Here is a 14,479-nt window from a genome sequence, read left to right as displayed (position 1 = left end):
TGGGGCCCACCCATATGACTTAATTTTACCTTAATTACCTCTTTAAAGGGCCTGTCTACAAATACACCATGAGGTACAGGGGGCTAGGACTTCAACATATGAATTGTGAGGTGACAAAATTCAACCCACACACCATTATTTTGATGCTCAAGTTATCTAAAATTTGGCATATTTCCCTTAAGGGTCATGTGATACAAAGCTATGGTCTTTACCATATGTTTAAAGGTCTCTCCTTTTCTTCCTTCCTCCTTCCCTCTCTCCTCCTCCTGATCCCCTCTCCTTTCTTTCTCCTTCTCCCTCTTCCTCTCCCTCCTGCGCTGCAGGCCTAACAAAGCCATGGCCACCCAGCAATCAGTTCCCAAATGAAGGAGACTCCTTTGAATGAAGGAGACTGGAGACTTTTGTGCAAGGACCCTTCATAACATAACAGGTAAAAATTTTTAAGAAGTTGCCTGGGGTATCTTTCTTTTCCTCAGGTATAATTTGTCAGCCATTTTCTTCAGGGGAAGCATTTTATAATCAGGTGAACAATAGTAAAATAATCAGGTGTCCTGTGGGTGTTAGGAAGCTTCTCATGAGCTACTCTAGTTTTTGCTCAATTGTCTCAGGAATAAAATGGCTCTAGGGACAAGGATAGCGGTCAAGTATGGGTTCGACACCATATTCCTCCACTTACCATGCTTTACCTGGCTGAGTGCCCAGTTTGCCAGTAGCAGAAAGAATGACCAACTGTAAGCCTCTGAAGTGATACCCATTCTTTGATGGGATCTATCAGCTACCTCATGGAAGACTGGTAGTACGACTTCCTTGGGGACAATAGATAATCTTTACCGTAACAGACACTGGATTAGACTTACTTTTCTTGCCCACTATGGATGAGATTTATTTTTCCAGCACCATCTATTAGTGTGGATGGTATCATCAAGACAACACACATCTATCAAGACATTACATTCAGCTTTGTACCTTATCAAAGAACTCACTTTACTTATCAAAGAACTCACTTTAAGGGAATAGGTTCATTTCTGTGATTTACTGGTCTCTCCATATATCTCATCATCCAGAAGCTAAACCTAGAGTGATGGAATGGCACATTAAACACTGTTACGGCACCAGCCAAGATTAAACACCTTTGAAGTGTGGGGTGCTGTCCTGTGGTTTGCTCTATGTCCTGTGCTCTACACCAGAGATTAATGAATAGTTCTGCTTCTCCCATGACCAGAATAGGCAGATCTGCATGTTGCTCTCCACTGCAGGCTTCTTGTTCATTAGGTGAACTACAAAATAAATTCCTTTTCTGCTTAACTGAGCTAATTTGTTTCTGTTGCTTACAAAAGTGTCTACACTAACATACATATGCCTCCCCTTCCTTCTCTCTCCCTCACCATTCTGCTTCTTACCTGTCCTTTCTTATTCCTTTAGTCTTATCTTGATAATACCTGATTATAACCGATACTGTGATTTCAAAGGCTCATAGACCTTGATGTGTTGTATTTTGAAGGCAGTAGTTCATAAATCTTTTCACTTCTAAGGACTCCTTTTATCATTTTTCTTAGACATACTCATGTTTTGACGTTGTTACAAATTTACATTTATTATCTATTTCTCCATTAAGTAGTGACATTTTCTGATCAGCATGACATGCAGTGTTACAGTATTGATTAATTCTGGTTAAAAGCAAAACACATTGATGTCTTAGCCTGTGCATTACAGGTTTATGAGGGATAAAAGTACATGGCAGGCTTTTCAAAGTATTGAAAATAATATGTAAAATGTCATACTTTTGTGGACACTTAGGAACACAGGATGCCCATTTATACTAAAATTTCAAAAACTGACTCTAAGAAATAAAAAATAACCCAAAGACCAAGCTTTATAGACACTCCCACTTTCCAAAAGTGGTTAAGTACTCTTCCACAGTAGAATTGTGACTAAAGTACTCTGAGTTCTTTGTATCCAAGAGTATAAAAAAAATATGCTTCCTTGTACAGAAGAAATGGCTTTAAAAAAATAGGAGAAATCATGTATGTGGCCTATTTTCTTTTTTAGAGATTTTATTGGGGAAGGGGTACAGGACTCCACTGGGGAACAGTGTGTACTTTCAGGACGTCCTCCAAATCAAGTTGTTGTCCCCTCAATCCCAGCTGTGGAGGGCACAGCCCAGCTCCAGTTCCGGTTGCTGTTGTTAGTTGCAGGGGGCAGAGCCCACCATCCCTTGCGGAAGTCGAGGAGTACAACCGGCAACCTTGTTGAGAGCCCACTGGCCCATGTAGGAGTCAAATCGGCAGCCTAGCAGCATGGAGCTCCAACTGCCTGAGCCACCAGGCTGGCCCTATCTGGCCTATTTTTAATTCAGTATACTCTGGAGCATTCCCAGTCTGAACAAAAAGTGTATAGGAGAAATATTTGATTCTTTTTTATTGTGAAGGCAAAAAAGGTAGAGATGAGTAAGCAGCATTCATTCGTTCTTGTCTTCTAAGGGTTGAGAATTCTTGTATAGGTGTATGTGTGTGTGGTTAGCTGAAAGGACCCTAACATTCACTGAGTTTACAGGGTCTTTTCACTGGGATTCACCATCCCTCACTCACTGCACCATATTTGTGAGAATGTTTAAGGTCCAGGGTGACTTAAGAATGTGAAGGCTGAGTTACACAAATAGAGTTCCAAATTACTAATGGGCACTGAATAAGTAATAGTTGATGAAAAATGAATCTGATAGTTGTAACTGTTTAACAATGAGGATATGAATTAGTGTACTGAACCAACGAATATCAGATGAACTTGTTAGTATTTGCTCTAAAAGGGAATGCAGCCTGTCACTTTTAATGTTCATAGCAAGTAAAAACCAGAAGCACAGTAAATGGAGGTGTCTGCAGAGTTCTCAGAAACTTGGAGCAGAGATTTTGATGAAGGAAAACCAAAGGAAAGCCTTATGTTAATTCTGTGCTATCACAATTAACTGTATTCCTTCAAGATCACCCTGAATGTGACAAGACTAGCATCTAGAAAAAATAATGTCTGGATGGCAAAGTCCTTTCTCAAAGCATATACATTTCTCAACTTTTTAGTATTAAGATTTTCAAACGTACAAAAAGCTGAATAGTGGGGCAGCCAGATGGTTCAGTTGGTTAGAGTGCAAGCTCTGGACAACAGGGTTGTTGGTTCGATTCCCACATTGGCCAGTGGGCTGCGCCCTCCATGGCTGGATTGTGGACAGCGAGCTGCTGCTGAGCTTCCAGAGGGGTGACCAGATGGCTCAGTTGGTTGGAGCGTGAGCTCTCAACAACAAGGTTGTTGGTTCAATTCCCACATGGGATGGTGGGCTGCGCCCTTGTAGCTAAAGATTGAGGATGGCAACCGGACTTGGAGCTGAGCTGCGCCTTCCACAACTAGATTGAAGGACTTGGAGCTGATGGGTCCTGGAGAGGCACACTGTTCCCCAATATTCCCCAATAAAATTAAAAACAAAAAAACAAAAAAACTCAATTAAAAAAAAAAAAGCTGAATAGTACAACAAACACCGGTATACTCTCCACTTAAAATTAACAGTTGTTAACACTTTCTTGCATTTGCTCTACCTACCTACCTGTTTATATACACCTATTTTAGCAACTTGAAAATAAGTTGCAGATATCATACTTCATTTGTAAATACTTCAACATACATCTCTTTAGACTAAGGATAGTCTCTGTAACTGAAAGTGGGTATTTTTAATAGTAATAGTAAACTTCTGACACTGGGGTCAGCAAACTGTGGCCTGCAGACCAAATACAACCAGCTGCCTAATTCTGTAAATAAAGCTTTATTGAAACACAGCCACACTCATTCATTTACATACTGTCTGCAGCTGCTTTTGTGCTACCACACAAAAGTTGGGTAGTTGCCACAGAGACCATACTGCAAGCAAATAGTATGATAATCTAACTCTACTTGTTTGGTTAATTTCATGTCAAAGTGGGGCATACATTTGAATAAACTTTGAGGTGACCTATGGTACACCTGGGTATTGGTACCAGCCCTAGCTTTGACAATACACTAGATATGTAAACTTGAGAATAAAAATGCTACTTATCTCAAGCAAGTTTTTGTGATTGTTAGACAAAACAAATAAAAAGTTGTTAATGTAAGAACATCTAAACCTGTACAAAAGTTTTGAGTTTATTTGAACCAAACTGACAACATATGCCTGGGAGCAAGACCTCAAATGCTCCCAAAAATAATGGTTTTGCAGCTGCTTTTATGAATTTGAAATTAAGGATGAGATGTAAGGAAGATTGGCGAAAGCAAGGCAGGGATTGGATACAAGACAGTTAACAAGATTATGTGCTCTCTTGAGGGTTAATACCCTCTTCCAGGGGGATTACTTCTAATATTTTAAAGGTGTGTTAACCTAGATGCACAAGAACAATGGACAGAACTGGCTTAAAACTTTTAACTAAAAAAGTTATAGCCTGAGATGTGACTACCCACCATGACCTGCCCAGTTAGGAATTTATGATCAGATCACCCTGTGAGATTCCTTACCAAAGAACGCCCTTTTTGGTCCACACTGTGTAGCATAGCTCCCGGCACAGTTCACAGCCTTTTTTTCTTGGTTCCTCCTCCTCCCTGACCTTCCCCAGGGCGTAATGACAGCAGAAACAGCTTACCTACTGGGTAAATTTACTTTTTTTTCCTTGGTGGTGGTTGTGGGGGGTACTTTCACGGTACGTCACTGAACATTTATATCAAGGTCCAACTTTCCCAACAAAAAGATTTTTTAAATTAGACCTGTTTATCGCTCTCGTTGTGCAAATTCGGCTTACAAGTTGACACTAACAGGGTCAAAAGAGAGGTGAGTTTGGGGGAGCCAGCACGGGCGCCTTCTCCGAGGGACGCGCAACCTGGGCGAGAGCAGGAGAGTGCACACAGCTACTTGAGCCCAGGCGTCACTGATGGCAGAGTAGACCCGACAGCGCAGGCGCACCGGAGTGCTCCCGGTCTCTCCCAGAGCCGGGGCGTGGGGCAGAGATGAGCTCAGCAGCACTAAGACCACGGTCCAGCCGTCCCTGCCTCTTCTCACCGCTCCTCTCGCCTCCGCCTCAGTCAGCTTCTCCACCTTCTCCCGCCCAGCTGGACAGTCCTCGGTTCTTCAATTCGCAGCTGGAAGCAAAAAAGTAACACCGTGGAAAGGTTTAAGCTCGCAGCAGGGATAAGCATACAGGGCCACCGCCGTTCTAACTCGCGGTATCTATAGCAACCGGCGGCCTCCCTTCTCTTCTTGCCACGCCTTCTCTGCTTGCGATTTGCTTCCGCTTCCGGTCCCGGAATCCCATCCGCACCGTGAAGAGCTTTGCATTGTGGGAACATTTTCCTTTCTCGCTCCCCGGCCATCTTGGCGGCTGCTCTTGGTGAGTGGGCTCCAAGAGTTACAGAGCTTTAGGCAGCGCGGGGAGCCCAGCGGGTTGCCGTGTGGACCCCCGGTCGTAAACTTCCTGTCCTGTTCTCTGTATGTTCTAGGTTGGGGGCTGTCCCGCTTCTAAGGCAGGAAGATGGTGGCCGCAAAGAAGACGGTGAGTGAAGCGGGCCAGGGGAGGAAGTCGATTTCACGTGGAGATGAGTCTGAACCGGGCGGGCAGATCTGAGCACGCTGGGGAGACAGCATGCCCAGTGGCATTTGGAGGGTCCTAAAAGGACCCCGAGAGGCCCTCTCAATGACTTGGGATCCTCGACTTCGGAGCTTTTATTAAGGGGTTAGTTAGGCTTCCAGAAAGCTAGATCCAGTTTTCAGGTGGTTACAAACAAGGCCTTCAGGTCCGTGTTAAATGTTTGTTTCTTGTAGAAAAAGTCGCTGGAGTCGATCAATTCTAGGCTCCAACTTGTTATGAAAAGTGGAAAGTACGTGCTGGGATACAAGCAGACTCTGAAAATGATCAGACAAGGCAAAGCGAAACTGGTCATCCTTGCGAACAACTGTCCAGCCTTGAGGTAATGGAAAGAACCTGAAGTGTGTATCATCCACTGCAAATTCATCCTGAACGAATATCCAGAGTGTAAACTTGCAACATGGGTAGCATGAACTCGATTTTACATAAAATTTGTATTACAAATGAACATTTGCAGAATGACTTAAGGCTGCTATTGTGGTTGTCTCTTGATTCCCTCCCCCCTATGTTTTCTCCTTGTGTAAGTTTATCTTATGGATAGATGTGGCAAAAAGGGTAAAAAACCACAGAATGTCAAAAGTTTGAAGGAAGCATAGACATGTAATTTGTTTTTCCATGTGTTTTGTGTCCTACCTTTGGTCATTCTTTTAGCTTTGAGATGCTTTAAAAGCGTTTAATTGTATGAACTTGTTTTAGTGTAGCAAAGGAATTACAGGCTTTCATAGTATCACCTAATTCATCCTATTATGTCAATTCTGTTAGCCAAAGTGTTTGCTTGATTTTATTTTTTAAGAAGGGCACAGTTCACAGTGGCCCATGTGGGGATCGAACCAGCAACCTTGGTGTTATCAGCACCAATCTCTAACCAACTGAGCTAACTGGTTGCCCCTTGTTTGACTTTTAAAATTGAACTTAGTGGGTACTGTAAATGAGTTAACGAAACTTGGACATTACAGGATATAAGCTGTGTAATCAGTTTCCCCACCCACCCACGTTGATTTTCTATGATAATGTATAACTGGCTCACAGAATTTTACAGGGTGTCTGTATTTCTGGAGTGTTCTCACCTCCCTCATATCCCACAGTTTGGTCTTACTTCAAACCTTTCTTTCATGCCTACCTTCCATAGCAGTGCTTCTCTAAAGTGAATGTGCACACAATCACGTGAATGAGCTTGTTAAAATGCAGGTTCTGATTTTGGGCCTGGGATGATGTGTTTCTAATAAGTACTTTGTGACACTACTGCTGGTCTGTGGATGCACACTTTGAATAGCGGCAGAGTTCTGTTAGAACTCACTTCAAATTCATAAAACCATTAATATCTACCTACTCATTTGACACAAACAGTAACTCGGGGTGAGTAATACCACTCCCCATCTCGGATTCAGAGCATCAGAGGGTGATAGAAATGGACTATTTTTTAAAGATAACATGGTTCAGATTCTGGATCTTCCCCTTATTTTCTGTGCCTCAATTTCTTCATTAGTTTTTTTTTTTTTTTAAAAAATGGAGTATATCATACATTAGCGGTTGTTACGGTGTTTTATGTAAAATGTCCGGTATGTAGTAAATGCTAAGCAAGTAATGCTTTTGTTTTGCACCCTACTCAAATGAACATAGATACTGTCTTAAACGTAGGTGTTGAGTAAATATTTGCTGGTTGTCTCATCTCTTGTAAGGGGTCCAAGGAGAGGATGATTTGTATTGGCTAATGGATATGATAATATGTTTTTAAGAGTAATAACTGGCTTAGTTACTGTTGAAAGGCCTCACCAATATTTCTAATTAGAGAAGTAGTAACATTTAGTGTGTTACTTGGTATGGCATTCATTTATTTGCCTTCTTTTGATTCCAAAGGAAATCTGAAATAGAGTACTACGCCATGTTGGCCAAGACTGGTGTCCATCACTACAGTGGCAATAATATTGAGTTGGGCACAGCGTGTGGAAAATACTACAGAGTATGCACACTGGCTATCATTGATCCAGGTATGATGTTAAGTCATATTTTTTATCCCTTTATAATGTAATACATATATTTGCTATACAAATGTCTTTGGGTCCTGAGTTCATGGTGAGAATTTGGATATATTGAGGAATATCCTATAGTTTTATTTCACAGAGAATTGATAATAAATGTTAGTACACTGGCTTTGTTATAAGTGAATTTTTTTTACTATGAGATTATGAATTTCATTTGATGAAGCACCTAAGAAATGATCTAGGAGCTTAGTAAAAGGTGAAATTATGAAAAGGGAGAATAATCAAGTGACACAGAAGTAAGTAATCCTTACTGGCTCCTTGAAAACAGGTAAAATTGGTTGGAAAAAAAATTGCCTACAACTGCAATTGACTTTCACAACTCAGGTTTGAACTGCACGGGTACTCATACACGGATTTTTTTCAATGGGTTTCGCATCCATGAATTCACCAACTATAGACCAAAGACAGTAGTTTTGACCGTGGTTGGGAATCCATGTATGCAGAAGGCCAACTGAAGTTACACACGGGTCAGCACCCCTAATCCCTGAGTTGTTCAAGGGTTAGGTGTACACATCATATTGTTTTGAACTTAGGAATTTTTAATTCATAAAATACTGCGAATATTCTCGCTGTTCTGATTTTGTAATAATCAGTGCAGGCTAAACATTCGCTATATTAACACCAAGCATGTGTCCCCAGACCTAGTTCTCTTCCTAGGTCTGGTTTTACAAATGCTGGTTATAAACTAAGTCTGATTTATGTGATGCTTCTTAAGTGGGAAATGTCTGACTCTGATCAACCTCAAGAAATGGCAGCACAGCGAGTACAATAATTTGAAGATAACCACTGCTAATTTTATGATTACCACTTACCATTAAATGAATTGTAAAATTATTGTTTTATTTTCTAGGTGATTCTGATATCATTAGAAGCATGCCAGAACAGACTGGTGAAAAGTAAATCATGCAAAATTTTTCTTTAATAAAACTGGCCAGAGCTCGGTTTAAAAACTGTATTCATTTCAGTTATTTTTATATCTTTGTTTCAGTACATTTTCCTGAAGATAGGATTAGAGAGGATGAGGTAGCTAGGAGTGGTGAGACTTTGGGGTAAAAATTACATACATCCCAATTTCCATTTTCCCATTTGTGTAAAGGGGGTGCGGTGAGTTCCTCTCCTGTACTAGATTTTCGTAATTCCACTCTCAGGACATTGTTGGCATTTTATATTTGAGTATGTTTGAGTGGCAGCAAAGTTCAAAACCCAGAATTTAACCAGAATTGCAGTTTATAGTCCCGCTTAAGTCTACCAAATATGAGTAGCAAAAAGGATTAAATGAAGTTCCTCTCCACCCCAAATTTTGTCACTGCATATTACATCTCCCAGGTATGTCTCATGGAACCCTTTTCTCATGTCTGTTAATATCCTTTGGAACATTCAGAGGAATTAATTGGGGGGAAAATACTGATTTACACATCTTGATTTGCAGAGTTGAACGGTGCTTGTAGGGTATACCCTACACAGACTGCTTTGGCTCTAAGGGAGGTTGTATATGTGGCAGAAATGACAATGTCTTTTGGACTTTAGAATCAATCTGCATGGTCAGGAGGGTTTTGGTGGTACTGTAGATGATGAAGATGCTTTCAGTACATTATCCAGAAAGTCAGGTATCTACCGAACTTGAAGTCAGAAGACATCCTCATAGTTACATGACAACTATGGGTGAGTCAAATTCCCAGTTTCACAAGTGTGGGAATTGGTCTCTTTTCAGGCTCACGTTGTGTGGTTTTAGTTTGTGTCTGAAGTTAATCTGAGCTTATGGATATAATTTTGAAAGTAGCTGTTATGAACTAGAGTTTTCTTACTGGTTGTTCTGTTACTCAGTGTTTCTCAATTTGGGAGTACTGATATTTTTCAGTGAGACAGTTCTTGTTGAGGGCTGTGAGTACTACAGGATATCTCATTCCTGGGTTTCCTTCCATGTCATTGTATCAACACCTCCAAATGTCACTCCATATTTTCAAGTAGTATCCTCTGGTTAAGAATCAGAGTTACATGAAAATCTATAAGTGTCCTAAGGTGCTCCAGACACTGGTGTGCCCAAGGACATTTAAAATGTTTAAATCTTGATATGAATTGCTTGGTCAGACTTTCTGGTCTCTCTTGCTATTAATCTGTTTCTGTGGTTCAAACTGTTTCATTCAGTCTTTTAGTTAAGGAAGTTTATGAACTTATTTTCCACTTATTCAGTCAGTTTCTCTTTTCAGATTGACCTTTCACGCTATTTGGGTTATTTGTCCCTCCAGGTTGACTAGTTCCAATTTCATTTCTAAAGGGATAGTGACCTAAAGAATACAATATTGTAGGTTCCAACATACCATTTCTTTGCAGTGCTTCTGTTGCATGATTGTTTGACTAAAGCATTTTGGAATTAATGGATTTTAGAAAATAATGATTTCTAGGAGCTTCTCGTAGGTGGTAATACGCTATAAGATCATTTGGCTTTTACCTTTTTATATGTGCTTTTTTTTGTGCACTCACCATTGTTTCAATGAGGAAGTTCAGAGAAAAGGAGTTCAACGCCTAGTGGATAGGAAACACCTCACTCATTCTGGTCTGAGGCAGATGTAATGAAGTGCCATTATAGTGCTGTTAGAATTAGAAAATGCTGTTAGCCAGGAAGATCTGGGAAGGTCTAAGGTGGTATTTTTAAATGTTTTCTTATTATTATAATGAAAGTATAGGCGACTGCAGGAAGTTCCAGCCAATTGAATAATCCATACCCATACTGAGACAGGAAAGTGCAAAGAAGAAAGAAGCTGGATATTGTGGAGTGTGTTAATTGCAATCTGTATAGTGTGGCAGGAACAAAAGGTATATAGAGAAGAAAGCAAACTTTAGGTGGGTTGTGAATGCAATTAGTTGGACCTTCTGGAAGATGGTTCATGGAAAATGGTTCTCTTGGGGGGGGCGCCGTCCTTCCCCATGGCGGGACACCTGGCTTCCGACTTTGCCTTCTCGCCCCCACCGGGTGGTGGAGGCGATGGGCCAGGAGGGCCGGAGCCCGGCTGGGTTGACCCTCGAACCTGGTTGAGCTTCCAGGGCCCTCCCAGCGGCTCAGGAATTGGGCCGGGCCTTGGCCCCGGCGCAGAGGTGTGGGGGATTCCCTCGTGCCCTCCGCCGTATGAGTTCTGCGGGGGGATGGCCTACTGTGGACCTCAGGTTGGAGTGGGGCTGGTGCCCCAAGGCGGCCTGGAGACCCCTCAGCCCGAGGGCGAGGCGGGAGCCGGAGTGGAGAGCAGCTCCGAAGGGACCTCCCCTGAACCCTGCGCTGCTCCGCCTGGGGCGGTGAAGCTGGACAAGGAGAAACTCAAGCAAAACCCTGAGGAGGAGGCGAGTGAGGACATGAAAGCTCTGCAGAAAGACCTCGAGCAGTTTGCCAAGCTCCTGAAGCAGAAGAGGATCACCCTGGGGTACACCCAGGCCGACGTGGGGCTCACCCTGGGGGTTCTCTTTGGGAAGGTGTTCAGCCAGACAACCATCTGCCGCTTCGAGGCTCTGCAGCTCAGCTTGAAGAACATGTGTAAGCTGCGGCCCCTGCTGCAGAAGTGGGTGGAGGAAGCTGACAACAACGAGAATCTGCAGGAGATATGCAAAGCAGAGACGCTGGTGCAGGCCCGAAAGAGAAAGCGGACAAGCATCGAGAACCGAGTGAGGGGCAACCTGGAGAGCATGTTCCTGCAGTGCCCGAAGCCCACCCTGCAGCAGATCAGCCACATCGCCCAGCAGCTCGGGCTTGAGAAGGATGTGGTCCGAGTGTGGTTCTGCAACCGTCGCCAGAAGGGCAAACGATCAAGCAGTGACTATTCTCAACGAGAGGATTTTGAGGCTTCTGGGCCTCCTTTCTCAGGGGGACCAGTATCCTTTCCTCTGGCACCAGGGCCCCATTTTGGTACCCCAGGCTATGCGGGCCCTCACTTCACTACGCTGTACTCCTCAGTCCCTTTCCCTGAGGGTGAAGCCTTTCCCTCTGTGTCTGTGGCCACTCTGGGCTCTCCCATGCATTCAAACTGAGGTGCCTGCCCTTTGCCAGAAAGGGGAGAGCCAGGGAGAGAACCCTGAGGATTGTGCTGGGGCTTTGGGGTTAAGTTCTTCGTTCACTAAGGAATTGGGAACACAGAGGGTGTGGGGGCAGGGAGTTTGGAGCAACTGGTTGGAGGGAAGATGAAGTTCAATGATGCTCTTGATTTTAATCCCCACATCACTCATCACTTTGATCTTAAATAAAGAAGCCTGGGACACAGAAAAAAAAAAAAAAAGAAAAAAAGAAAATGGTTCTCTTGGGTCTTTCTAGCAACTCTTATTTCCAGCTACCCCTTAAACTAGACTTGCTGCTCCCTCTGCTTGCAGGGGCATCTGGTTACCGTCCCCATTCCCCTCCTTTTTCAGGTCACCTCAACATCCTCCTCCTGTTTAGATTGGGTGCCTCAGTTACCATAGAACCTTTTTTATGGCATTAATCACATCTATCTCATTAAACTAAGATCCCAGAGGACAGGAACTCAACATTTTCAACTTTATCACTTATTATGTGACTGGCACATAATTCAAAAACCAGAATGAATAATGACTTTGAGGGCTTAAGCATTTACTTAACTCTCATTGATATGCTTGTGGCTTTGTGTGGCACCATGATTGTGTGAGGTGCTGTTGGCTGCTGAATAAAAACAATAGGTAATCTTGAGCATTTAAAATATGTTAGACTTTACTAAGTAATGTACTTGTTAACCCATTTAATCCTCTTGACAATCCCATGAGATAGTACTATTAGTCCCATTTGACACCATCAAGGCTTAAAAAGGTCACACAAATAAACTGGAATGTAAAACCTTTACACCTGAGACATACAGCAAAACAAGGAAAAGAGAGAAATATTTCAAATTGTAGATAATCTTAAAGTTCAATATCTTGGATTAATCTGTAAATTTGATGGATTGATTGGAGGCCTTTGTTTCCCTTGAAGGCATTTTCCTCACGGAGTTGGAGAAAGTTATAAACTCTATAATGAAATGTGTTTAACAGCTTAAAAGGAAATGGGAGCAGGGGCAGTCTAGAGCCACAAGAGGGAGCCAGGACTTAAAAAGCAAAGTAAAATTGAATTGGAAGCAATGCCTGAACTGATTACATCTCAACCCAAATTAATACTTTATTTCCTAATGAAAATCTCTTTTCACAATCAAATGGATGACTCTAATATAAATTTAAGCTAAAGGTTTAATACTTTGAATCACAACTTTTACACTTGGAAAGAATCATCCGATATGATTGAGGCCTAGAGGTTCTTCCCACTGTAGCACAATGCCCTTTGGGAGGACGTTCTGATAGAAATACTTGTCTTGAAGTAGTTAAACAAGCTTAGTCAAGGTATTTTGTAAGGCATCATTTGGCTTCCTAAATGCATGGGAAGGCTGTCACTTTAAGGCAGGACCAGGCAAAAGCAAATCACGTCCACAGTGTGTTACAGAGCACCTTGCATAGCTTATTTCTTCTCACTTGGTAAACTCATTTACGGATTCTGAAGGATTCTTTTTCTCTTTGAATTTATACAAGTTAGTGTCTACTTTTTGCCTTATAGCAAACCAGCTTTCTCAGTACTAATTATGTTTTATTTTACAACTTGACAGAATTAATGATAGCCTGAGCTTTGGGGCTTTGAACTGCTTTCACTGTAATCTTTGATACAATGATGTACAAACAGTAATTCGAATCTTCATCTGTATTTCAGGCGATTTTCCAGGGCTTCCATTCTCTGTGTCATTTCTTCTAGTAAAACTCAAATTAAGGAAGAGAAATCTGAATTCACAATTTTTATGTTCAACAAATTATTTACGTAAAAATTTGTCCTAAAAATATAAGTCTCTGTTTATTTCTATTCCTGTTAGGTATTTTAAAACCCTGACCTGTATGTTTATAGTAACTAACACATACTACTAAGATTATAAATCTTTTTTTGACTTAAATACTTTCACATCAAAGCGGGATAGCTCAGTTCAAATTCTTTTTAATTCTAAGCACACCTCTGTTGCTTGTAAATTACTTTGTCATAGCACACCTCCACGAGCCAGCATTGATAATGTTGGGAATGTGGTGAAGGGAAGAAAAGGATTAGGCCTTGCAAAGTAAGTTATTACATCAGAAGAGAGATGCACTTTTCACTCATAATGCTAGATATGGCCAAATGTAGTATGTCATAGCAACCTTGAACACTTCCACCCTAAGCTCTTTTATATAGAACTTCCCTCATCTCTTGTGAAGTTGACCCTCAGAGTTGGGGGAAGAGGAGAGGAGCGTTAGGATAATCATTTGTTCCCACCCGCCCCCTTGGCAAAATAGCAGTCCAGATTCACCATTAACCACTGTCAGGTTATTTTCTTAGGGGAGCAATATTTCCAGTTTTCAGAAAGGAAATTGCTATATGCTGTTCCTTATTATATAAATCCACTGGCACAGAGATAGTTGAGGATTAAACCGTTTCCCTATCGACTAGTTGATGCATGTTGAGATAGATATCAGCCAGCTTTAGTAAGCTAATTTTAAGTTCAGAGCAGTTGGCAGGATTTCCGGTGTGTAAAAAAACTAAATCCTCATTTCCGCATTATCCCAAAGCATTCCTTTTATTTGTAATATTGTTTTTAATGAATCATTGGATCCTGCTGTTGCCTTGGTGGAATGTTTAATCTTAGAGTGCTGATACAAAAGATCTTCGCTGCCAAATCAAAAGCAAAACAAAAAATAAAAAAACCCAACCACACTCCTAAAAACTATGGACCAAAGGTGGCTACAGTGTGGCTT

The 14,479-nt window shown here is 41.7% G+C and overlaps 3 protein-coding genes and 1 non-coding gene across 8 annotated transcripts in view; 3 read left to right on the top strand and 1 right to left on the bottom strand.

Moving 5' to 3' along the window:
• Window positions 1-5,283: 5,283 nt before the first annotated feature.
• Window positions 5,284-8,642, top strand: RPL30 (ribosomal protein L30). Its single transcript, XM_033126165.1, has 5 exons — window positions 5,284-5,390; window positions 5,500-5,552; window positions 5,822-5,967; window positions 7,503-7,633; window positions 8,538-8,642. The coding sequence occupies exons 2-5, from the start codon at window positions 5,532-5,534 to the stop codon at window positions 8,585-8,587; spliced, it is 348 nt and encodes a 115-aa protein (XP_032982056.1). The 5' UTR covers window positions 5,284-5,390; window positions 5,500-5,531; the 3' UTR covers window positions 8,588-8,642.
• On the top strand, window positions 8,242-8,373 carry LOC117034238 (small nucleolar RNA SNORA72). The gene has a single exon (XR_004425050.1). It is a non-coding gene; the product is annotated as a small nucleolar RNA SNORA72 (small nucleolar RNA).
• Window positions 8,643-10,600: 1,958 nt separating the features above from the next.
• Window positions 10,601-11,931, top strand: LOC117033819 (POU domain, class 5, transcription factor 1-like). The gene has a single exon (XM_033126163.1). The coding sequence runs from the start codon at window positions 10,613-10,615 to the stop codon at window positions 11,699-11,701; it is 1,089 nt and encodes a 362-aa protein (XP_032982054.1). The 5' UTR covers window positions 10,601-10,612; the 3' UTR covers window positions 11,702-11,931.
• Window positions 11,932-12,254: 323 nt separating this feature from the next.
• The window catches only part of MATN2 (matrilin 2), a 154,349-nt gene continuing 152,124 nt past the window's right edge, over window positions 12,255-14,479 (bottom strand). For all 5 annotated transcript variants that reach the window (XM_033126158.1, XM_033126157.1, XM_033126160.1 and 2 more), the window contains one exon: window positions 12,255-13,453. In XM_033126158.1, the coding sequence (XP_032982049.1) occupies window positions 13,398-13,453 (56 nt within the window). In that variant the 3' untranslated portion in view covers window positions 12,255-13,397. The remainder of the gene's footprint in view (window positions 13,454-14,479) is intronic.

This window comes from Rhinolophus ferrumequinum, chromosome 14 (assembly GCF_004115265.2).
Source record: "Rhinolophus ferrumequinum isolate MPI-CBG mRhiFer1 chromosome 14, mRhiFer1_v1.p, whole genome shotgun sequence".
In the NCBI taxonomy this organism is placed as follows: domain Eukaryota; kingdom Metazoa; phylum Chordata; class Mammalia; order Chiroptera; family Rhinolophidae; genus Rhinolophus; species Rhinolophus ferrumequinum.
This window is presented reverse-complemented; position numbering and strand designations above follow the sequence as displayed.

Coding starts and splice junctions, on each gene's coding strand:
- LOC117033819 (XM_033126163.1), top strand. CDS start 10,613: ATGGCGGGACACCTGGCTTCCGACTTTGCCTTCTCGCCCCCACCGGGT.
- RPL30 (XM_033126165.1), top strand. CDS start 5,532: ATGGTGGCCGCAAAGAAGACG. Junction 5,968..7,502: donor AACAACTGTCCAGCCTTGAG/GTAATGGAAAGA, acceptor TTGATTCCAAAG/GAAATCTGAAATAGAGTACT. Junction 7,634..8,537: donor ACTGGCTATCATTGATCCAG/GTATGATGTTAA, acceptor TTTATTTTCTAG/GTGATTCTGATATCATTAGA.